Source organism: Crocuta crocuta, unplaced genomic scaffold, assembly GCF_008692635.1.
Source record: "Crocuta crocuta isolate KB4526 unplaced genomic scaffold, BGI_CrCroc_1.0 scaffold130, whole genome shotgun sequence".
NCBI lineage: Eukaryota > Metazoa > Chordata > Mammalia > Carnivora > Hyaenidae > Crocuta > Crocuta crocuta.
Genome location: NW_027527920.1, coordinates 16,891,966 through 16,915,560, shown reverse-complemented (window position 1 = coordinate 16,915,560; position 23,595 = coordinate 16,891,966). Strand labels below are relative to the sequence as shown.

The following is a 23,595-nucleotide window of genomic DNA, read 5'->3' as shown; positions in this document are numbered from 1 at the left end:
GTTCCCCTCTGAAAATTTTTGCCAAGAAATTTTCTACCATAAAAGTTGTTGGATTTTCTAAAAGCTTTTGCTGCATCAATATTTATGATCATGTGTTTTTTCTTCTTTATATGCTGACTTACATTGATTTTAGAATGTTTAACCATTCTTGTATACCTGGAATAAATCTCCCACTTGGTTGTGTTGTATTATTCTTTTTGTACATCATTAGATTCCATTTGCTATTATTTGTTGAAGATTTTTGCATTTATGTTCATGAGAGATATCAGTCCGTTGTTTTCTTAAAATGTGTTGAGCTGTTTTTTCAGTATTAGGGTAATGCTGGACTAGTAGAATGATTAGAAGTGTTCCCTCTATCTCTACTTTCTAGGAGGCATTGTCGAGAATTGATAACATTTCCTCTTTAAATATTTGGTAGAATTGGGGTGCCTGGGTGGCTTAGTTGGTTAAGCGTCCGACTTTCACTTAGGTCACGATCTCGCGGTTCGTGGGTTCGAGCCCCGCGTCGGGCTCTGTGCTGACTGCCAGCTCGGAGCCTGGAGCCTGTTTCAGTCTGTGACTCCCTCTCTCTCTGGCCCTCTCCTGCTCACGCTGTCTCTCTCTCTCTCTCCTAGAAATAAATAAAACATTAAAAAAATTAAAAAAATATTTGGTAGAATTCATCAGTGAAACCATTTGGGCCTGGTGCTTTCTCAGAAGGTTATTGACTCAGTCCTTGCCTATGCAAATTATCCATTTCTCCTTGTCTGAGTTTTGGTCCTTTGCATCTTTCAAGGAATTGGTCCATTTCATCTAATTTATCAAATTTGTGGATATAGAGTTGTTTATAGTATTCTTTTATTATTCTTTTAATGTTTATGAGATAATTAAAGATTATCCCTTTTCCATTTCTGATCCTGGTATTATATTGTTTATATTTTTAATTTTTCTGTGGATTATGGTGTTTTGACATCTTAAAAAACCTTGCAGCCTGGGGAAAGACTGTCTCTCCTAGGGCTAAGCCAATTCTCAGAGATAGCAAAGGGCTCAGCCAGGAGCATGCCTTTGGTATGCAAACTAACCAATTCAGCATCATATCTCCTCTACCTGTCCTGTACACCCCAGGAGGCAATATTCCTCTGCCTTAATTGTCCCAGGACCAGATACCAGGCAACTAGGGACAGCCCCTATACCCTGAGGCCAACTGAAATTATTCAAACTAGTCAGTCCTAAACTGCCTTGCCTTTCCTGCAGAAACCCCGATAAAAGCTCTAGTCCAGGGTTCTCCCTTGTTTCTGTTTTCTGTCTCCTTACCACCTGAGGCTTTCCCATGTAGTTTTGTTTGGCATGCTTTGCATCCTGTTTCCCTCCTATGTCTCCTCTCATGGTCATACCTGACTAACCATCACGTAAAGTAACACAGAACAGGTAATTTATTTTCTGTCTCCTTTCTTTTTCCTTGGTTAGCATGACTAGAGGTTTATTGATTTTATTAATCTTTCCAAAGAACCAGATTTTTGGTTTCTGTGATTTTTCTCTATTGTTTTCCTATTTTTAGTTCCACTGATTGCTGTTCTAATTTTTATTTCTTTTTTTCCCTTTTCCTTTTTTTTTCTCTTTAAGCTTAAGCTGCTCTTCTTTCTTTTATTACCTAAGGTGGAATGAATCTAGGATTGCCAATTTTAAGTTTTTCATCTTTTCTAATATATGCATTTAATGCTAAGTACTCTAAGCACTGCTTTTGCTGCTTGCAGTAAGTTTTGATAAGTTGTATTTTCATTTTCATTTCATTCAAAATGTGTTTCAAATTTCTCTTGAGACTTATTCTTTGGCTCATGTACTATTTAGAAGTCTGTGTCTTATCTCTAAATATTTTGACATTTTCCAGCTATTTTTCTGTTACTGACTTCTAGTTTAATTCTATCACGGGCTGAGGATATAGTTTGTATGATCTTGTTATAGGTTGAATTATGTCCCCTCAAAAGATATGTTCAGGTCCCAAACCATGCTCCCTAACCTGTGGATTGAGTTTATTTGGAAATAGGATCTTTGCAGATATTATCAAGTTAAGATGAGGTCATTTAAGGTGGGTCTGTAGTAAGTGGCTGACATTAAGCCTTTGATTGCCAAGGCATCCCTTTCAAAGACATCCATCTCGAATAAACATGTTGCCAGCTGGATGACACAGCTACTAGTTAAATAACTAGATAAGGAATGGGACCTCCCCTATCCATAAAGTTCTCCTTGTAGAAACCCCTTTGAAACCTAAATAACTGACTGCTTGAGTGACCCCCCTTTCCCCTTCCCAAGCCCCAGTTCTCTCATGTTTGAAAATTCACCAATAAAAGTGAATCAGGGAAACCCTAGGCAACCCATCTTGAACCCTGGTAAAGGCAGGACTTCAGGTCTGTACTCCCTCTCTCAACCTCCAGTGTCCATTGTATGGCCTTTAGACATGCTCTGTACCCTCCAGGATTTGTGAGTAATAAACTTCATTTTTGGGGCACCTGGGTGGCTCAGTCGGTTAAGCGTCCGACTTCGGCTCCAGTCATGATCTCACGGTTCGTGGGTTCAGCATCAGGCTTTGTGCTGAGAGCCAGCTCAGAGCCTGGAGCCTGTTTCAGATTCTGTGTCTCCCTCTCTTTCTGACCCTCCCCTGCTCACACGGTCGGTCTGTCTGTCTGTCTGTCTGTCTCTCTCTCTCAGAAATAAATAAAAAACATTAAAAAAAATAAACTTTATTTTTTCCCTCATGGTTATTGCTGGGGTGTATCTTACATTCATGATAAGAACGGTAAGGGTCAGTCCAACCACAACACTGGCTCTGGTTGGGGAAATATCTGTGGGGGCTTTCCACAAGTGGTGTGAGTCCAGGTGATTCCCCCCCGCCCAGGCATTCCTAGCCAATAACATCACTATTGGTGTGCTGAGAGTGACATGAAAACAGTGTATTTGACCAATATGACTGCAGTCTTTATTAGAAGAAATGCCATGTGGGAAGACAGAGACTAGGGAAGAACACAGGTTGATTACAGAGGCAGAGATTCAAGTGATGCACCTGAAACAGCCACCACCAGAAGCTAGGAAGAGGCAAGGAAAGAGCATAGGGGTGCCTGGGTGGCTCAGTTGGTTAAGTGGCTGACTGAGGCTCAGGTCCTTATTTTGTGGTTCGAGCCCTGAGTCACGCTGTGTGCTGACAGCTCAGAGCCTGGAGCCTGCTTCGGATTCTGTGTCTCCCTCTCTGCCCCTGTTCTGCTCATGCTCTGTCTCGCTCCCCCTCAAAATTAAATAAACAATAGAAAATAAAAAAAATAAAAAAAATAAAAGGAGCATGGCCTTCCCAACACTTTTTTGTACTTCTGTTTTCTAGAACTGTGAGACAATAAATTTCTGCTGTTTTTTAGTTTTTAAAATGTATTTATTTAATTTTTTTAATATTTACTCATTTCTTGAGAGAGAGAGATGGAGCATGAGCAGGGGAGGGGCAGAGAGAGAGGGAGACACAGAATCCACACAGAGTCTGACAGGGGGCTTGAACTCGTGAACTGTGAGATCATGATCTGATCTGAAGTCAGATGCTCAACCAACTGAGCCACCCAGGTACCCCATATTTTTATTTATTTTTGAGAGAGAGAGACAGAGAGAAAGCAAGAGCAGGGGAAGGGCAGAGAGAGAGGGAGACTCGGAATCCATAGCAGGCTCCAGGCTCTGAGATGTCAGCACAGAGCCTGACAGGGGGCTCAAACTCATGAACCGTGAGATCATGACCTGAGCTGAAGTCAGATGCTCAACCAAGCCACCCAGGTGCCCCTCCTTTCTGTTAAGCCGCCTAATTTGTGATATTTTATTACAGCAGCCCTAGGAAATGAATATAAATTCTATTCTTTTAAATTTTTTATTGTGCATTTTGTGGCCCAGGATGTGGTCTGTTTGGGTGAATGTTTTATGTGACATTGAGAAGCATATTTATTCTGCTGTTGTTAGAGGGAGTATTCGCCAAATGTCAATTAGATCAAGATGATTAATAACAATTATATCCTTACTGATTTTCTTCCTGTTTAAACTATCGATTACTGAAAGAGGGGTGTCAAATCTCCAAATATATTAGTGGACTTGTCTGTATTTCTGCAGTCTTTTTAGTTTTTGCCTCATGCATTTTAACACTAAATTGTTTGGCGCATACACATTAAGGAATGTTGTCTCTCCATGGAGTGTTAATCTCTTTATCATTACGTAATGCTTTTATCTGTTGCTGATAATTTTCCTTGTTCTGAAGTCAGCTTTACTTGAAATTAATGTAGCTACTTCATCTCTCTTTTGATTGGCATAAGTGTGGTATACTTTTCTCCATCGCATTTCATTTTAATTATTTTTTAATGTTTTAACAACTTAATTGATGTTTTTCATATACCTACCACTTACCCATATAAATTGTACTACTCACTGGCTTTTAGTATAGTCACAAGGTTGTGCAACCATCATTACAATCAATTTTAGTGTATTTACAATACCCCCACCAAAAAACCCTTGCAGCTTAGCCAGTCTCCAATCATCTGTCAAACTGGGCAACCACTAATCTAGTTTCTGTCAATATATATTTTCCTATTCTGGACATTTCATATAATATGTAGTCATATTGGAATGGAATCATAATACGTGGCCTCTTATGAATTACTTCTTTCACTTTTCATATTTTCAGGGTTCATCCATAGTATGTGTCAGTACTTCATTCCTCTTTGGTGCTGAATAATATTCCATTGTAGTATTATACCACTTTTATTTGCTTATTAATCAGTTTATGATCATTTGGGTTATTTTCACTTTTTGGCTATTCTGAATAATGTTGCTATATAAATATTTGTGTACAATTTTCTGTGAGGGTGTATGTTTTCATTTTTCTTGGGAATATACCTAAGAGTAGGTCGCTAGATCATCTGGAACTCTATGTAACTCTCAGACTGTTTTTCCGCAGTGGCTGCACAATTTCATATTCCCACCAACAGTGTATGGGGGTTTGAATTTCTCCACATTTTCCCCAGCACTCATTCTTGTTCATCTTTCACTTTATTTATGGTACCCTTTGAAACAAATTTTTTTAATGTTTATTTTTGAGAGAGAAAGAGCATGAGTGAGGAAGGGGCAAAGAGAGGGAGACTCAGAATCTGAAGCAGCCTCCAGGCTCTGAGCTGTCAGGACAGAGCCCAGTGCAGGGCACGAACTCATGAACCATGAGATCATTACCTGAGCTGAAGTGGACACTCAATCAACTGAGCCACCCAAGCACCCCAAAACAAAATGTTTTTTATTTTGATGATGTTTAGTTTATTGATTGTTCTTTTGTGGTTTGTTTTGGGTGTTACATTAAAAATGATTACTTAAAGGTGATGAAGATTTTCACCTATAGTTTCTTTGAAGAGCTTTATTATTTTATCTCTTAAGATTAGGTGTTTGATTCAGTTTGAGTTAATTGTATATCTGGTGTGAAATGAGGGTCCAATTGCATTCTTTTGCATGTGCATATCCACTCATCCCAGTACCATTTGTTTAAAAGACTATTCTTTCCCCCATTGAATGCTCTTGGCATCCTTGCCAAATGTTGATCCTTGTGAAAGTAATAGGAAACCTTGTTTAGAATGGAGTCAAAAGACCAGGAGGGGGAGCTCCTCAAAACTCTACCACTTGACAATTCCAAATCCAACAGGAAGAGACAGACCTTGCACATGGATACATTTTACTGTCCCTAGAAGAGGAAGGGTTTTCCGTACCCTGACAACAGCCCAGCCAGTAAGTCACAACTCAGCCAATGAGAGACTGTCACAGCTCAGTCAAAGAATAGCAACTATACTTAAAACTCCCAGTTTTTATTCCAATAGGGTTTTTGTTTCTAACAGCTTTCCCAACACCCCCCTTTTCCTGTAGAAGAGCAGTCCTCTCCTGTGTTCTGTGGATTTGCCTGTGATTCTGCTGCAGCTTGCTTGTTCTAGATTCCAATTCTCTGCTATTGCTAAACCCATTTTTTGCCGGTAAAATAACTGGCAATTTTATTTTTTAGTTTAACACCCTAAATGTGAAGGTTTATTTCTGAATTCTCAGTTTTATTCCAAAAGAGTTAGAAATTTTAACTGCTTGCTGTGTTTCAGCCGTAATCCTAATCACAAATTCTTTTACTCCTCATTGTAACTCTATGAGATGGGAACTATTTTTTATTCTCATTTTACAGGTGAAGTAGCCAAGATACAGAGTGATTTACCCAAGACCATACTACTAGTAAGCAGCTGAGCCAGGATTAATTTAGATTGGCTGATGCTCTAGTTGTGAGAAACTGGAACCTAAAATTCCAATGACGAGTTCTTTTTTTTTAAAAAACCAGGTGGAGGTTGAGTTGGCTGGTAAATTTGGAAAACCACAACAGAGGAGGGGCTCTGCTAGCTTGCTTCTTACTGAGTTTTATAAATGGACTTGGCTTTCTTGATTGTAAACCTCTCCAACCCCAACTTAAGAATTTATAAGTCGGGGCGCCTGGGTGGCTCGGTAGGTTGGGCGTCCGACTTCGGCTCAGGTTATGATCTCACAGTTTGTGGGTTCGAATCCCACGTCAGGCTCTGCTGACAGCTCAGAGCCTCGAGCCTGCTTTGGATTCTGTGTCTCCCTCTTTCTCTGCCCCTCCACCCACTCATGCTCTCTTTCTCTCTGTCTCAATAATAAATAAACATTAAAAAAAATTTTTTTTTAAAGTATAAGTCCACGCACTAGGTTGGCTTCTTGAGCTACCTGGTCAGCGGAGAGCGGGGATCCCCCTTTCAGTTCACAGCTAGAGCCGCAGTTGTGCTTATTCCCCAGCCCTCAGGCCCCTCCCCAGCTAGTGTGGTGCCCCCGGCGGGCTGTCTGGGATGCGGGAACTCTCGCGGGAAGATGAGTTCGTTGCCTCGGTAACAGCGTCGCAGTCACGAAAGATGGCGGGGCGCAGCGTTGGTTCCCGGGTCAGTTTAAATACCGACACCTGAGTAGCGACTAGATTTCCAGCGGGCTGAGAACGTGGAACCACATTTAATTTCGGGTCTGAAAGTCTATTTCTCTTTTACAGAGACGGAGCGTTCCAAGCACTCCGCTCCCGCCGCGTATTCAGCACTCTGCTGCGTCTCGACGGGACCTCCTTGCCAGGGAGGAAGAATATAAGTAAGAAATTAAGCAGTTCACCTTTTCCTTCTTTCTTTTACCTAAATGAGATTGCTTACAAATACTTGCCTGGTGACTGACGGGATCTTCGGATTACTCGCTGTTCACTGTTCTCTTTTCATCATCCTGTTCACTAGTCTTTCTTCATCTTTTCTCTGCTTGTTGTTCCGTATTTGAAGGGAATGAAAAATTCGCCCAATTAAACATGTTCATCAGGAGAATGATACTGCTCTTGGTGATTTGGATAGCAGGAATTGCTGATGTTTAAGTTTGTAGTTTGAGAAAATCCACTTAATTTGGAGTTCCTAGAGTTTAATTGTGTAAATTTCTCTTGGTTTCTAAATCGAAAACGCGTTTCTCAGTGCAGTTGGAATTCCCGTTCTCATCCACATTTGGTGGAGTTGGGAAGAGGATTTCCTTTACTTAACTGCTCTCAGTATAATTATACCTGTTCTTAAAACACTTGCTTTCATTTTTAGACTATTTCACTCTTCATTCCCCCAGTTCTCACACACAGTCATTCAATTTGATCATGTCACTCCCATGCCTGAAACTTTGCACTGGTTCCCTGTTGCACTTTAAAAACGGTCTTCTCTGGCTTCTTTCTCTAGTGTTATCTGGTACCCTCTCTTTTTTGCCTACCAGTCTCCAGCCTTACTGGCCTTTTACGTTTCTCAGATTTTTCCCTTGAGGGCAATCATACACATGACTTCCACCTGTAATGCTCAGCATGGTCTTCCTGAACTATAAAAAGTAAGCTCCCCAGTTACTCTATTTTTAACGGACTTACTAATTCTTCTTTGCAGTTAGCATAATTGTGACAAATTCATTTGTTAGTGTACTTTCTGTGTTTCTTCCACTGGACTGTAAGTTCTGTAGAGTAAGAGACCAAGTCTTTTATTTGTCATTGCGTATACCATTACAAAAACTTATATTTTAATAACTCATTTTCTTTTTAGTTTATCTAATTTAATTTAAGGTTGAGAAACATAACACTGCTTCATATGGTTAAAACAAAGAGTTACCATATGATCTACAGTTAAAATTAAAGCATATTTAAAGTTAAAACTGAAGTGAACTCTCTTGATGAACTAGACATGTACTTGTTAATTTGCCATAACATAACATGTAGGAAGATTATCATTCTCCTCTGTTTAATGAAATTGGAGTCTTAATTCAGTTCAAGAGTTTACCTCAGCAACTCATCTGTTGTCTATATATAGGTCTCAATCAGCTGTGCTCAATCAACCCCAAATAGTTATTTTCATTACTATATGCTAGAGAGCACCAAATACCTGCATCGATTAGGTTAATTCATTTACTTATTTAGAGTTATAATTTGCCACTGGCGCTGGTGTGTTATTATGGTCCTGCTTAGAGTCTNGAACCCACGAACCGCGAGATCATGACCTGAGCGAAAGTCCGAGGCTCAACCGACTAAGCCACCCGGGCGCCCCTAGAGTCTTCTTAAAGACATCTATAGGAGCTATCTATTTTAACAGAAGTCATTTTCTGGTAAAAGTGACCAGTTGTTCTGTTATCTCACGTGTGCAAATCTGAGGCCTATATGAACAGAGCAGCTCCCCAGCTCTGCCCGAGGCTATAGATCACTTCTGTGCCAAGCAGAAGAGTAAAATACCTGGCTATTCTTACGGGCAAAAATAAGAGTTAATAACAGAGTATTTTGCTACATAGTGTCTTAGTATTAAGCATATTTGGGGTGTCTCCAATCAGCAGAGCACAGCACTTTTTGGGGATCCCAATCCAGAATTGTGTATAATCAGCTCCTGTCAAATATTTTCGGGAAGTAATCACCATCTGAGAGAATTGACTAAATAATATGTTGATTACTCAAGTCAATAGGTTTTCCAAGTTGCTTTGCCTATACTATAAAACCAGAAATCTAAACAGTAAGATTATGTGACCTCTGTTATCATGGTCTTGATAATCGGTAGAGCAAGTCCCACTCCTCCCCATACCCCATGCCCATATAAAGCCAATTGCATTTGATTTACTGATTAATTTGCAGAGAACTGGCATCTTTATGGTATTGAATCTTGCCATGAATATGATACATTTCCATTAATATGGAGTTGGGGTTTTTTGGTTTCCTTTAGTATTTTATATTACTACATTAAACCCTCACATATATAATCTGTTTCTAGGTGTCTTACAGTTTTTGTGGCTATAGTGAATGGCCTTTAAAAATATTTCTAATTGATTAGATGTGTAGGAACATTATTGATTTTTGTATGTTGATCTTATGCCTGTATTTATTTATAGTCAGTCCTGCTGAACTCTCTTAGTCATTGTGTAGAGTCCCTTGGATTTTTTATAATCATCGTTAAATCAAATGCAGATAATGTTAGTTTTGTGTGTTTCCAATTTCTTATGCATTTTTTTTTTTTTAATCAATCTGGTTAGGACCTCCACCTAAGGTCCTAGGTGGATGATGAGCATCCTTATCTTGGTTATGATTTTAAGGAGCCCACATAATTTATCGCTGTATATGAAATTTGATATAGAGTTTTACTAGATTCTTCTATCAGGCTTAAGGGCATTATTTCCTTTAATTCCTATTTCCTTTCATTCCTATTCCTAATTCCTATTTTAATTCCTTTTTTGAATGATTGTTAAATCCTATCAGAACTTTTTTCCCCAATTTAGGTGATTAAATGCCCTCCCTCTCCCAATATTTAATGTTTTAACATACTGAACTACTAAGCAGATTTTTTATTTTCATCTAAAGACTGCTGGATTTGATTGCTCTAATTTTATGTAGTTTCTTTTTTGCATCTTCGAACAAAGGAAATTGGTCTTATACTTTTTTCTAATTCTTTTCCTTTCTGATTTTGATATTCATATTATCCTAGCCACACGAAATAACTGAATAATTTTCTATGGTTAAGTGTTTCTTAGTTCTCTTTCTCTTTTCTTCCCCCTTAGCCCATTTTGTTTTGTTTCTTAAATGCCACATGAGTGAAATCATATGGTATTTGTCTTTCTCTTAGCATAATACTTAGCATAATATTCTTTACCTCAATCCATGTTGTTGCAGATGGCAAGATTTCATTTTTTATGGCTGAATAATATTCCATTATGTGTATATGTGTGTGTGTATTTTTTTTAATGTTTTTTATTTATTTCTAGGANCCTGTGTGTGTGTGTGTGTGTGTGTGTGTGTGTGTGTGTGTGTGTGTATTTTATGTCTTGTGTGTATCTGTAACCTTATACACACACATCTTACAGAAACTTTCTAGTATCATTTATTTTTGTTTTTTCTTTTTTGTAGTCTTGCTGGGAGGTCTATTTTATGGGTCTTTTCAGAGAACTTGCTGCTTTTCTTTCTTTCTTTAAGTAGGCTTCATGCCCAGCCCAATGCAGCACTTGAACTCCCCACCCTGAGATCAAGACCTGAGCAGAGATGGAGAGTCAGATGCATGTAGATTGTTTGCTTGCTTTATTTTTGTTATTTTAAAATTTATGTTGAATTGCACTATGGTAAGAGAATTACGTACTAATGATTTTTTAAAACGTATTGAAACTTACCTATGAACAGCTACATGTTCAGTTTTTATAAATGTTTATGTATTCTCTGATAGAAAGTATATTTACTATTTGTTGATTAATCTCTTAGCTCAAGCTAATTAATTTGGCTGTCTATATTATCAGTATCCGCAGCATTTTTTTTCTTGCTTGCTCCGTTGATTCCGTCAGATGTGTATTGAAATCAGCTATAATTATAGTGTAAAAAATTCTTCATATAATTGTGTTCATTTTTTTGTTTGGACACTATATTGTTTGATTTACTTAAATTGAATTCAATAATAAATTGAATTATTCCTTTCATTATTAGTGCCATTTTTTATTCCTTTATTTCTAAGCTTTTTATATCATTTAGCTTTAAAAACATTGTTTTTATATCCAGTCTGATAATTTCTGTCTCTGATAAGTGAATTTATTTACATTATTGTGTTATTAATTTGAAATTGTTTGGGCCATTTTTTTTTTTTTTTTTTGTGTTTTAACTATCCCTTTGTTCTTTTCTGTACTCTGTTGGATTGAAGTTTTTGTTATGTCTCTATTTTTCTTTTTCTGGTTTGGAAAGACCTAAAATACTTTAACTTGGTTTCCCCCTTTCAAGTTAGATAATACTTTACTTCCTCTTAGTTTTGAATACTCCTACTCTCCAGGTTATCATTAATGTTATTTTTATGTTCTGTACTAATTTAGATTTATCATCATATTTTCTAATTTTTTTCCTCGTTGTGACTTTTTTTTTCTAGGTTCAGCTTCCTCCTTCCTGAAGTGTAGACCTCATTACTTTTTTCTGAGTCTCCAGTTTTTCTGAAAATTTTGTCACATTTATTCTTCTGTGGCAGTTTAGCTGGACATAGAATTCTAAGTGGTCAGTTTTGTTCCTCCTCAATCCATTAAAGATAACACTTCATTGTCCATTGGAATCTAGAGATGTTGATAAGCCATCTACTATCAGCTTTTTCTAACATCATGCTAGTAGACTATGTTTTCCCTTAAATAATTGCTTTGATAATTTAAAGATTATTTTTGTCTTTGAAGTTCTGTAATTTCACTGTGACATATACCAGTGTGGGCTCGTTTTCTTTTCTTTCTTTCTTTTTTTTATTTTTTTTAGATTTTAAGTCATTTCTTCCCCCCAGCATGGGGCTCAAACCTACATCCCTGAGATTAAGAGTCGTATACCCTACTGACTGAGTCAACCAGGTGCCCCTGTTTTCTTAATTCTACTTGAGATCCATGTTTTTCTTCAGTACTAGAAAATTCTCAGTATTTGAGTATTGATGTTCCCTCCTCTGGGATTTCCTTTTGCAACTTCTGTTAGGTAGATGTATATCTGTCTTTCAGTCTCTCTTCAATGCATGTTAACCTTTCTTTTGTATTTTTATCTTTTTGTTTCTCTTTTCCTCCTTTTAGGTGAATTTTCTCTTATCTGTCTTCTAATTCATTTCCTCTTTAGTTCATTTGATTGTTCCCTATAGCCACTGAGTTTGAGTCTTTAAGTGCAAGGAGACTGTATTTTTTATTAATTTAATTTCTTCTTGGTCTTTTCTAAATTCAGTGTTCTTTTTAAAAACAAATACTAGTTCTTGACTAATAGTTTCTATTCCTGCTTTTTAGGGAGTGGGCAAATGAAAAATGCTGATTTAAAATATTTAAAAATAGGTTTTAGATTTCGATTTTTAGATTTCAATAATCTAGTTACTACAGTATACATTTTGTTGTGTCTGCTGTTTCTCTGTCTTGGTAACTTTTTTTTAATGCAATTTGTTATCTCTGTGAGGTTATTTTTACCAGGGTTTGCTTTCTGAGAGAGCTCATATGTTCTACATGAATAAATGTCACTGTAGGTTGATTTCACATTTACCTTTCCTAGCTTATCAGTGAGTTTTCACTAGTTTCAGTGCACCTTTCTATAATGAAATGTGGCACAGGGCCCCCACACCATTTGGGTCAGATGAATCCGCTCTGACCACTCACAAGAGAATCTTTTCCACCCATGGCTCCAGTTTCATTTCTGTTCACCTAAGGTTATGGCTAGTGTTTTTATAGTCTGTGTTTCACAGGTGTAGTCCTTCATGACTCCCACACATGCATCAGTTTTTAGCTGTTAGACTGTTTTGGCCTCTGTTCCTGTTTACTGCTCTCACTTTGAGTTGCTGCTTTATTTTTAGTGCCAGGGTATTTCCCTTGCCGGAGTTGGTGCTTAGCAATATTTCCTTCATTACATTTTATCCAGCACGTCCATTTCAGCATCCATGGTTTGGGACAGAATAGTGTTCTAAGTCATCCCCAGAATACTACATTGATCAGAAGCTTCTAAGTTCTCATGATTCTTAAGAAAATGTGAAAAATCAAGTAATGGCATCTTAATGCAACTTTAAGTCTTTATTATTTTTCTTTTGATTAACTGATCCTAAGATGTGAAAATATTTCTTACAACATTAGACTGTTTTAAGAAAGCATAAGGGACATAGTATTGCTTTTCTTTCTTTCTTTTTTTTTTACTGGGGTTGGGGATTGTCTGAATTTTGTTTCTTCTGAATCACATATCTGAGAAAATATATTTCATTTAAAAAATTGTTTAACATATTCCTTTCATCTAATTTCAAAAGAGCATAGATGGTCTAGAAATGTGACCTATGAGTAAAATTAAAAAGTTACATGCTTTTGAAGATAATTATTTTAGTGTTAACCTTTAAAAGTGAAAAACAGTCTTTAACAGTAGGAACAGTTTAGTACATTATGTTAAGTGCAACTCATTAGAATTGTGTAGCCATTTAAGGCATAAATAAAAAGATTATGTGGGGATACACATTGCTTCTATGTTATAGGAAAACGTAGTATGAAATTGTGTGTATAGATGTAAGCTAAAAGGGAATATGAAAAATAAAACAATTGGATGATGGTGGTAGGATTATGAGCACTTTTTTCTTTAGAAACAGTTTCCTTCAGTGATATTCCCATTCTTGCCATTCTTCCAGTCTAAATGGGGCCAAATAGTATTCCTGTTTTTGGTTAGATTTCAGGTAGACGGGGCAGGGCGGAGGCATGAGTGGGGGTGGGGGATGGAGTGGCAAGTGGAGGCCCATACAGTCACCTTTGTTTCTGAAGCTGATACTAAAGTATGTAGCTATAGTGTGAGCCACATTAGGTCTGCTCACTAAACCCAGATTTACCTCCCCATTTGCAGCAACACCCCAGACAAAGCAGGCCTCTCCCCTTCCCTGCCCTGTTCCTGTCCCCATCTGGAGTTGATCCCAAGAAGATGGAGAGTGAAACTGAGTTGAACCCACTCAGTTTATTCTACCCAAATAAATCTCCCACCTAAGTGAGGGCCAGAGAGAGGCCAGGAGTTACTGTATGAATTTCTACCACAAATGGTGAGGAATCATGAGGAATTGGAGGTAAGAGTTCGAGTAGTAATGGTAATTTTAGGATAAAAGTGTCATGTATATATTTTGGTATTTTTTGATTAGCTAAAGTATAGTTACTGAAATTTAATTACTTTTGTCAGAATTTTCAGTGTATCCCAAATGTTAAATTATTTTCTGCCTTTAGACGTTTAAATGCAGAATTGGAGGCAAAAACAGCTGATCTGGTTCGACAAGCTGAGGAAGTAATAGTAAGTAAATATGCAATTATTANGTCTTCGGCTCAGGTCATGATCTCACGGTTCGTGAGTTCAAGCCCAGCATCGGGCTTTGTGCTGACAGCTCAGAGCCTGGAGCCTGTTTCAGATGCTGTTTCTCCCTCTCTCTCTACTCCTTCCCTACTCATGCTCTGTCTCTGTCTCTCTCTCTCAAAAATAAATAAGGATTAAAAAAAATTTTTTTAATAAATAAAAAAGTGCCCAAAACATAAATTTTTAGTTCATTGGATTATCATAGAATGAACATGAATATGTGAATAGGTGTATGTATATATATGCAAGTATGTTTTTGATATGCATGCATTTTCAAAAAGCCACTGAAAAAGAATTTTCTATTTGATGTTCCAGTCATCTAATTAGTAAGAACATTTATACTTAGTAATCTTTCCCACTACTTTAAAATTAATGCTTGAGATTAGATGTATAGAATTAATTCTGATAATTCAGTAAGGACAGAACATGGGCTCTGGAAAAAAGTTGAATAAAGGATAACCGTCATCACTGACACTCAGATGGTAATTGGTTTCTTAAATTCTGCAGTTGTATGTAACTCAGATTCTTAGGGCTAGACTGTAGTCAGATTTATAGTTAGAGAAAATGTAGTGAAGTTTTATCACTAGACAATGTAAGTATATTTTGCCCCATTCTGGCTACCAAATTGGTTATTCCTACTGTAAGCAGTTCCTTGTGCATCAGCATTGCCATTACTTATTCCTTAGAAGAATAAAGTAACTGCTTTCAAACTTGTTTCAGTTTTACTCAGTTTTTAAGTTCTCAACCCATCCCCCTTACAGGCATAGTGAAGAATAGGGAATAATTTGTTTGAATGCCTTATACAGTCCATCATTATTTGTTAGTTTTGAAATAAGAAGTATGTGTGTGTATACATACATATATATATATACACATACACACACATACATACATACACACACGTACACACACATCACATTCTTTTCTGGTAATGTATTTAAAGAATGGTTACAGATTTCCTAGTGTCATTTGTAATTATATATTTTACTAAAAATAAATATTTATGATATCTTTTAGTTTTGCCAGTGTCTAAAGAGCAGGAAAATAACAGACAAACCATGTTATAGGAGAATTAGGGTTTTGTTGCTTCAAGAATCCTCTAGTAAGAACAGTCTACCCCTACCCTGAAAAAGAGTAAAGTCCTGGAAGGGCTGGGAAAGGGGAGAGGACATTGCTGCCCCACAGAAGTTAATGGATATAACTTTGGCTGCATTGAATTTTTGTTTACTCACTTTCATTTCTTGATATATCATTACAAAAAACTTGTAGTAGTTTAGTGCTTCATGATCTTAACATTGAAGCTTTGCCTGATTTGAGACAAGGTTTTCTACCCATTAAACAGATTTATGTTCTCGTTTCATGTGAGCCTAATTTCCTTTGTATGTTACACAAGTTGGAAGAGTCTAACGTAGTGGGGAACTAGGAGTTGGATAAGATCAGATAAGGAATTGATACATTTTTCCCTTAAAATTGACTTTCTTAATCCAAAATAAAGGTGAAACTACATTGTTCCAAACCTTATATTCATACCATCACATTTAGAATTCTGTGCCTGGATTTCATGGAAACTGTGAACAACTTTCACATGATTAATGATCAGAAAGACACTTGACCATATCCTGGTTTTGTGGGTTTTGTTTATATGACTTATTTTGTTTATATGACTTACTCATTTAATTAGAGAGATCAGCAAGAAGATCAATCCAGGCCTGTTTCAACACAAATTAAATCATATGAAAAGGAAGAGGATTGCAATTCAAGGTAAGTTAAATTCTCAAACACCATTCTTTTATTAGGTAAGATCTTTTTGCAGGTAAGTATTAGAAATTTATAATTTGAAGAATAAGGTATAATATACCAATAAAATGGGGGGCTTGTATCAGCCAGACACAGTGTAAACCTTTTACCTACTTTATCTCATTTAATTCTCAGAGTACTATTTTGAAATAAATGTTATTGTCCTCATTTTAAAAATGAGGAAACTAGAGCTCAGCAAAGTTCAGAAGTTTGCCCAAGGATATATAGATAATGTGTGATTGCACTGAGATGCAAACCACACTTGGTAAGCTTTCTGAACCTGTTCTTACATACTATACTTTCTTTTAAAATTGCATATGAAAATTAGGTAAAAATAAAATATATTAGATCTTTTTTCCCTTGAATTTCACATGAACTTCAGGTATGTCAAAAAAAAATAGGGAACCAAAAAGTACTTAGGAATAAATTTAATAGGAAACATAAAGGATCTATGTGACTAAAACTATAAAATCTTATAGCAGAGGTAATAGTGATCACCCAACAGCCTAAGTTTCTTGCTGTGAGCAAAAGTCAGATTGTTCTCTTCGAAGCCAAGATAGGAGTTGGATTTCGAACTGCTGGCTGACTCTTTTCTCTGCCATGATGAATGAACATCCAGTTGATGGAACCTCCCAGCCTGGTCTCTGGGTGACCATGTGGAACTTAGGGGAGACAAGGGCCCTCTTTCCCTCTCTGCTGTTACTTTGTGTTTAGCCTTTGAATTTTGGGGTTGCTATCCTATTTTATCCTAACTAATAGTAATTGGTATTGAGAATCAGGTGCCCTAGGACAAAATTTCATAAAGTGTGGCTTTAGCTGTGTAGTTAGGTGGTCGTCAGTGAGGAAACTGATCCTGGAGGCTGGAAAGATAAATTGTATTAAATGTACCGGCAGTGGATTTAGTAAAACTGCCACTTTTGCTAAGTTGCAAGGCAGAACAGGTGTCAAATGAACTTGTGCTCTACGGGGAGAGGTTGGAAAACAGAATATTAGTAGTATGTGTTATTACTATTGGCTATATTATTCTTACCCCACTGAATAGTTTTGGCACTTTTGCCAAAAATCGGCTGAACAGAGACACATGGTTTTATTGGTGGACTCTCACTTCTACTCCATTTATCTATATCTCTTATGCCCGTACCGCACTGTGTTGATTACCCTTGCTTTGTAGAATTAGCTGCTTTTTGACCAAAAAAATTATGAGATCTAATTGAGATATTCTTTGAGGAACAAAAGCCTATTAATGATCAACCTTGAAGTAAAAATCAAACGAAAGATGTGCTCTTCATGCTATTGATAAAACTTTATAGTAGATTAAGATTATTCAGGACAAGGATCGTTTTGAATGGCACCTAGTGAAACTTACCAATCGGGTAAAATGGCTCAGGGCAAAGATCTAATTAAAGCTAAACTAAATCATAGTTTCCCCCACAGAAGCCTGACGACCTCAAAGTAAGCCATTTTTAAAGTTGGGGAGGAGGGAGGAAGGAGGGTGAGATGTTCAGTATAAAGAAATACAGTCTTGGAAATAACTGTGGGTGTGGTAATGGCACACAGAACTAACTGGATCAAATAGGTGTGAAATCCACTAGTTTTTGAGGGAGTTGTATTGGCAAAGAAACTTTGAGTGATAGACTAAAACTTTTTGTGACTGTTTAAATCTGAAAACTGCTGTGCGTCATCCCAGTCTTCTGAGATGAAGAAGCAGGCTGTGAGAACAACACAGCCCTAAGAAAGTACAATGTTTAAACACTTTAGAGGTGTTAGAAACAAAAAAGAAATGTGTTATTTAAGAAGTAGTATATTTGGCTCATACTTGAAATATTGGGACATCATTTACTAATAAATACTGCATATAATCCAGCAATTCCCCTCTAGCTGTTTACCCAAGAAAAATGAGGACACATATCCAAACAAAACTGTTAGGTGAATGTTTATAGAGTTTTATTCATAATTGCAAAAACTGGAAACAACTCAAAGATCTATCAAGTAGTAAACAGGTAGGATAAGCAAATTATGGTATATCTATGCAACAGAATACTACTTGGCAGTAAAAAGCAATAAACTATTGATGCAGCAAGAATATAGAAGCTAAGTGAAAGAAGCTAGACTAAAATATATATATGCTAGATGATTCCATTTTTTTCAAGTTTTCATTTAAATTCCAGTTAGTTAACATATGGTGTAATATTAATTTCAGGCGTACAATATAGTAATTCAGCACTGCCATATATCACCTTGTGCTCATCATGACAAGTGCACTCTTTAATCTCCGTCACCTATTTCATCCATCCACCCCTCCCCCACCATTCACCTCTTCTCTGGTAACCATCAGTTTATTCTCTATAGTTAAAAGTCTATTTCCTGATTTGCCTCTCTCTCTCTCTCTCTCTCTCTCTCTCTCTCTCTCTCTCTATCTCTATCTCTATTCCTTTCCCTTATGTTCCATTTACTTGACATTCTGGAAATGGTAAAACTATAGAGACAGAATGTGATTAGTGGTTGTGTGTCGTGGAGGGGAGGGAATTAACTACAAAGCACAGGGAAGCTCTTGGGGGTGATGGAAACATTATCTTGGTTGTTGTGGTGGTTATATGATCATAATGTTTGTTAAAATTTATGGGGCTGTGTACCTAAAAAGAGTATATTTTACTGTAAATCAGTAAATCTTTCTGAAAAAAATAATTTTTGAACACCATCCATGCCAGGCCTAGCTACTAGTTTATAGCTATAATAGATCAGGTCCAGCTTCCAAGGAGTTAATGCATAGTGTATTTTAATTTTTTTAATAAAATCTTTTTCCATAAAATTTTTTATATCATTATTTATATACACACATGAAACAACCTTTCCTTATTACCTATAACCCTTTCTGATATTTTATGGGAGATGATACTATCAAAATTCCAAAATTTGGATTACAGAGAAGATGAGGTCTGGCTTTTATCAAGTAAATGAAAAGATTGAAATGATAGTAAAGACTGCTAATCCCTAGTTTCTCTTGAAGCAAGTGGGAGACTGATTTCACAAGCATAAAAATAAATCTGTTGGTCTTCTTTCACTAAATTTTCCTTAAGTGCAAAGAGATGATGACACCTCTGTTTACCTTGGTCAGATGGCTTTAAAAAAAAAAAATACTACTGTTTGAACAATTGGCTTTTACCTTGTGAAACATGCTGCTTGACTATTAGTTGGGAATTGCTAAAGATGGGAGGTAATTCTGTAAAAAGACAATCCATTTTAGCTTGGACAATAATTCTTCTAAATGATTTTGGTCACGCAGTATATATTATAATAGGTCTTCAATATCCAAGGTTACTCTGCCAAACAATACAGTTGGAAAACCAGAATTTAACTTCCTAATAGTATAGCATACATATCCTCAGTCTGTTGGAAGCAAGGTTTACCATACAAATCATTTCAGTCATGTTACGTATAAATCTTTCATGGAGACATGTAATAAGAGTAACTAGGATCCTGTGTTTTAGTTCATTTTTCACAGAAATATACTAGCAAAGTAATGTCAACTCAGCTAAACCTGAGGGAGACCCATAACTGTTAAATGTCTTTTGGCTGATACTTTTGTGTATCGGGGAGGGGCAGTGGGAGATGGAGAAAATGTAAGGAAATGGGAAATATTAATTTGATATGAAGGACATTGAAGAGGACAGTTAAAATTTTGTATAAATGTTGGTAACATTTTAATGTCATATGTGATAATGATTCTTAGTTTGTAATTTTAAGCTATTTTGGAAGCCTTTATTCTTAGCAGAGCTATTTCTGGTTCTTTAAGAGGTTGTACATGATATCTATCTAAGTATATTTTCCTATTTAATACTGAAGTAACCTAAGTGTGACTAGTTCAGTTGGTGGCATCTGATAGAAAGTAATTTTGTTTTTATGTCCTTATTCTGGTTATGAATTCTCAGGGAATATGATGGAGTGTTCTGCTTTTAAATGTTTTATTTATTTATTTTGAGAGAGACAGACACTGAGAACTTAAGCAGGGGAAGGGCAGAGAAAGAGGGAGGGAGAGAATCCCAATCAGGCTCCACACAGTCAATGTAAAGCCAAACATGGAGCTCCATCCCATGAACCATGAGATCATGACCTGAGCTATAATCAAGAGTAGGACACTTCACCAACTGAGCCATCCAGTGCCTCTGTCTTGCTTTTTAATAGCAGTAATAGATGTAAATATTAATACATGTAACGGGGATGATCTAGACAATTGATCAGAGGTGTAAAAAGCCTTCCTGTAAAAAGGATCTTCCTGTAAAAAGCCAGATTGTAAATATTTTGTATTTGTTGGCTTTACAGTCTTTGTCACAACTACTCAACTTTGCTGTTGTAGTGTGAAAACAGCCATAGGTAATGTGTAAATGAGTGGATGTGGATGGATTCAGCTCCTAGGTCAGAGAGTGCAGACCCCATAAACATTCTTTGTTTTAAATAAAAATATATTTTTAAAACTGTGCATAAAGATGAGTTGTATTTTAGAGGTACAAATCTCCAGTAATAAATTAAGTCAGTCACAGGGATGTATTGTGCAGCAAAGGGAATATAGTCATTAATATTATAACAACTTTGTATGGTGACAGATGGCAACTAGACCTATTGTGGGGATCATTTTGTATAAAAATATTGAATCACTATGTTGTACACCTGAAACTAATAGGCTATTGTATGTCAATTAAAAAAGAATGTGAAGTTAAAATGTTTAAAAAATGAGTTGTCTTTTAGATTCATGTATTTAGGAAATATTTATTTGATGACAGTGTTAAGAAGCTATATGCCAGGTAGTAGGCCTAAGGCAGTGAACAAGACAGACATAATTTGTACCTTCATGGATTTCACAGTGTAATGGGAAAAACAGACACTGACCAAGTATTTAAATGCATTAAACAAAGGATTACACTGGGCAGGCTCACACTAAAAAGCCTTGGTGGTGAATCATTTGGTAAAATAGATAATCCCTGTGTGTCGCCACTCATTATGATTTTCATTTGTTAAAGTTTTTGCTTCATTTTCCTACAAAAATATTGGTATTATAGTATATGTTCTCAAAGGTGAATTATTTAACCAAAGCGCTTTTCTTGTGCTTTTCTTATGTTAATAAATTAACGTGTATAACTAGAATCAAAGCAAAGACTACTTGGTAGTTGTCTACTTTCCCTTTCAGATTTAATTACTGTTGAGTTTTATTGTGTCTCAGCTTAATATCATCTATTATTAATGTATAATGTTTATTTTTGGTCTGTAGAAGTCTGTTGTCTGAAAGGATAGTTCATCTACATTCAGAAACTAAGGTATGAAATTGAACTTGCTGTAAATGCAATTACATTCTGTAGAATTTAGGTTATTTTTTAGGCTTTTCTTAGAACAAATCAGAGGAGTATGACTCTACAGAAATAGAATATAAGCCTTGATACTTTAAAGAGAGGCCTTCATGAAGTGTTGCTCATAAAATAAGCTGAATCCTTTTTTGTCTCATAATTTCACTGAACAATTTGGATATATATTGGAAAAAAATTCTGAGTAAAATGAACCTGTAACCTAAGGAGTTTGTTTTCCCTCTGAAGCCCAAATTCACTAGATTTACTAGATTTACCACCTGAAAAATAGAAATACTTATATACAATGAAGGTCATTTGAAAGGTTTATTCATTCATTTAAATATTTGCAGTGTATAGATCACGACTGCAGGCTTTTTGAGATCTACAGTTTCCCTATCCATGGGGATCTAGGCTAAAGGAATAGCATATGTGAAGGCCTGTCTGGGGAATAATCAGTGAGCAGAACTCATTTCTGTGAGTCATAACACTCAGTTTAATGTTCCACTAGCCAGCTGAACATCCTTGACTTTATGGGACTCATTTTCCTTGTCTTTGAACTTGTTGGTGCAAGTGATAACTAGATCTTTTCTAGCTATACAGTTCTGGAATTCTTTCAAATACAATTTGATGAATTCCATGAAAATGGCAGTTCTTCTATGTAGTAAATTAGCAGTTCTGTATATTGCCAAATTGTTTTCTAGGGCAAATGATTAGACTCTAATTAATCAATAATTTAAATTCTTTGATGTAGCCAAAGACCAAAAATGTTGATGCAGTAAACAAGATTCAGAACAAACTACGCTCCACAAATAAAGGGAGGAAAACAAATTCAAGGTATTGTACATTTTTAAAAGTATTACTTTGTTTAGTTTGAGGATTCGTAGTACCATATTTTAATTATTAAGCTCTTTCTTTTTCCCCAGATCTTTTTATAACTGGCATTGTATATATCTTATCTACATTCAGTAATTTAAAACATTCTCTACTCAGAAATGTCTTGCGTCAGTTACTAAACATTTTACGTTGTTCTTTTAAGCAAAATCGCCACATTTCAAATTTTTAAATGTTATTTTTTGTGAGATATTTTCTTAGAATTAAGACTAGAATATAGGTGTCTTTCTCTCCCCAGTTCTCTCAGACTAGTCTACTTTTTTAAACTTTTAATAGGAAACCACACATTATTGTGTATATTGACATACAGAGTTCTTTGGTAGGCTCTAAATAAGACTATAGTATCATTGTAATTCTATTGTTTTTGGAGAGAAAGGATTCAAGACTGTTCTTAATATTTTAAGCTTGAAAAGGGGACCCAAGAGGCTCTCTAGGATAGGAGTGTTTCTGGAAAAGGAAGTTCACACCTACAGTGGGTTGTACCTACCAGTTTCTTATTTACAGTAAATGATTAAGTGTCTATTATTTACCCAAACTGATAATTGCATTGTAATCCTGGAAAAATCTTTGTTAATATTTGTGCCTTTTAATAGGTTAAATAACTTTTTTGTCTTTTTGAAAAAAAGAAAAAATAGAGTGAAGGGATAAGGAAGAGAAAATAAATCTAAAATAGCTTTAGGGGCACCTGGGTAGCTCAGTTGGTTGAGGGTCCAAATTGGTTTTGACTTAGGTCATGATCTCACAGTTAGTAGGATCAAGCCCCGTGTTGAGCTCAGCACTGACAGCATGTAGCCAGCTTGGGCGTCTCTATCTCCGTCTCTCTCTCTCTCCCCCTCATTTCTCTCCCCCCCTCCCACTTCTTGTGTGTGTGTGCCTCCCCTGCTCACATTCATGCTCTCTTTATCTTAAAATAAGTAAACTTTAAAACAAATTAATAAATTGATAAAAGAGAACATATACTGCATACATCAGTACATGCATACATACATAACTGCTTATTTTGTTTTCAGATTTTAAAACTACTTTTTAAAGAAAAGGTTAATTTTCTCAATAGAATTCTGAAGTTTGTACTTATGTATTAAAAGTAAGTTAGGCTTAGCATCACTTTCATTCTCAAGCTAGACAGAGACCCAGCAAAAAAAAAAACAAAAAAAAAAAACTACAGGCCAGTATCCTTGATGAATATGGTTGAAA

At 36.2% G+C, this 23,595-nt stretch overlaps 1 protein-coding gene across 1 annotated transcript in view; it reads left to right on the top strand.

The window, feature by feature from the left end:
* Positions 1-6,911: 6,911 nt before the first annotated feature.
* TEX9 (testis expressed 9) overlaps positions 6,912-23,595 on the top strand; it is a 53,881-nt gene continuing 37,197 nt past the window's right edge. The window contains exons 1-6 of the mRNA XM_077748151.1: positions 6,912-6,959; positions 7,064-7,155; positions 14,254-14,317; positions 16,059-16,138; positions 21,438-21,483; positions 22,262-22,344. Of these exons, the coding sequence (XP_077604277.1) occupies positions 6,933-6,959; positions 7,064-7,155; positions 14,254-14,317; positions 16,059-16,138; positions 21,438-21,483; positions 22,262-22,344 (392 nt within the window). The 5' untranslated portion in view covers positions 6,912-6,932. The remainder of the gene's footprint in view (positions 6,960-7,063; positions 7,156-14,253; positions 14,318-16,058; positions 16,139-21,437; positions 21,484-22,261; positions 22,345-23,595) is intronic.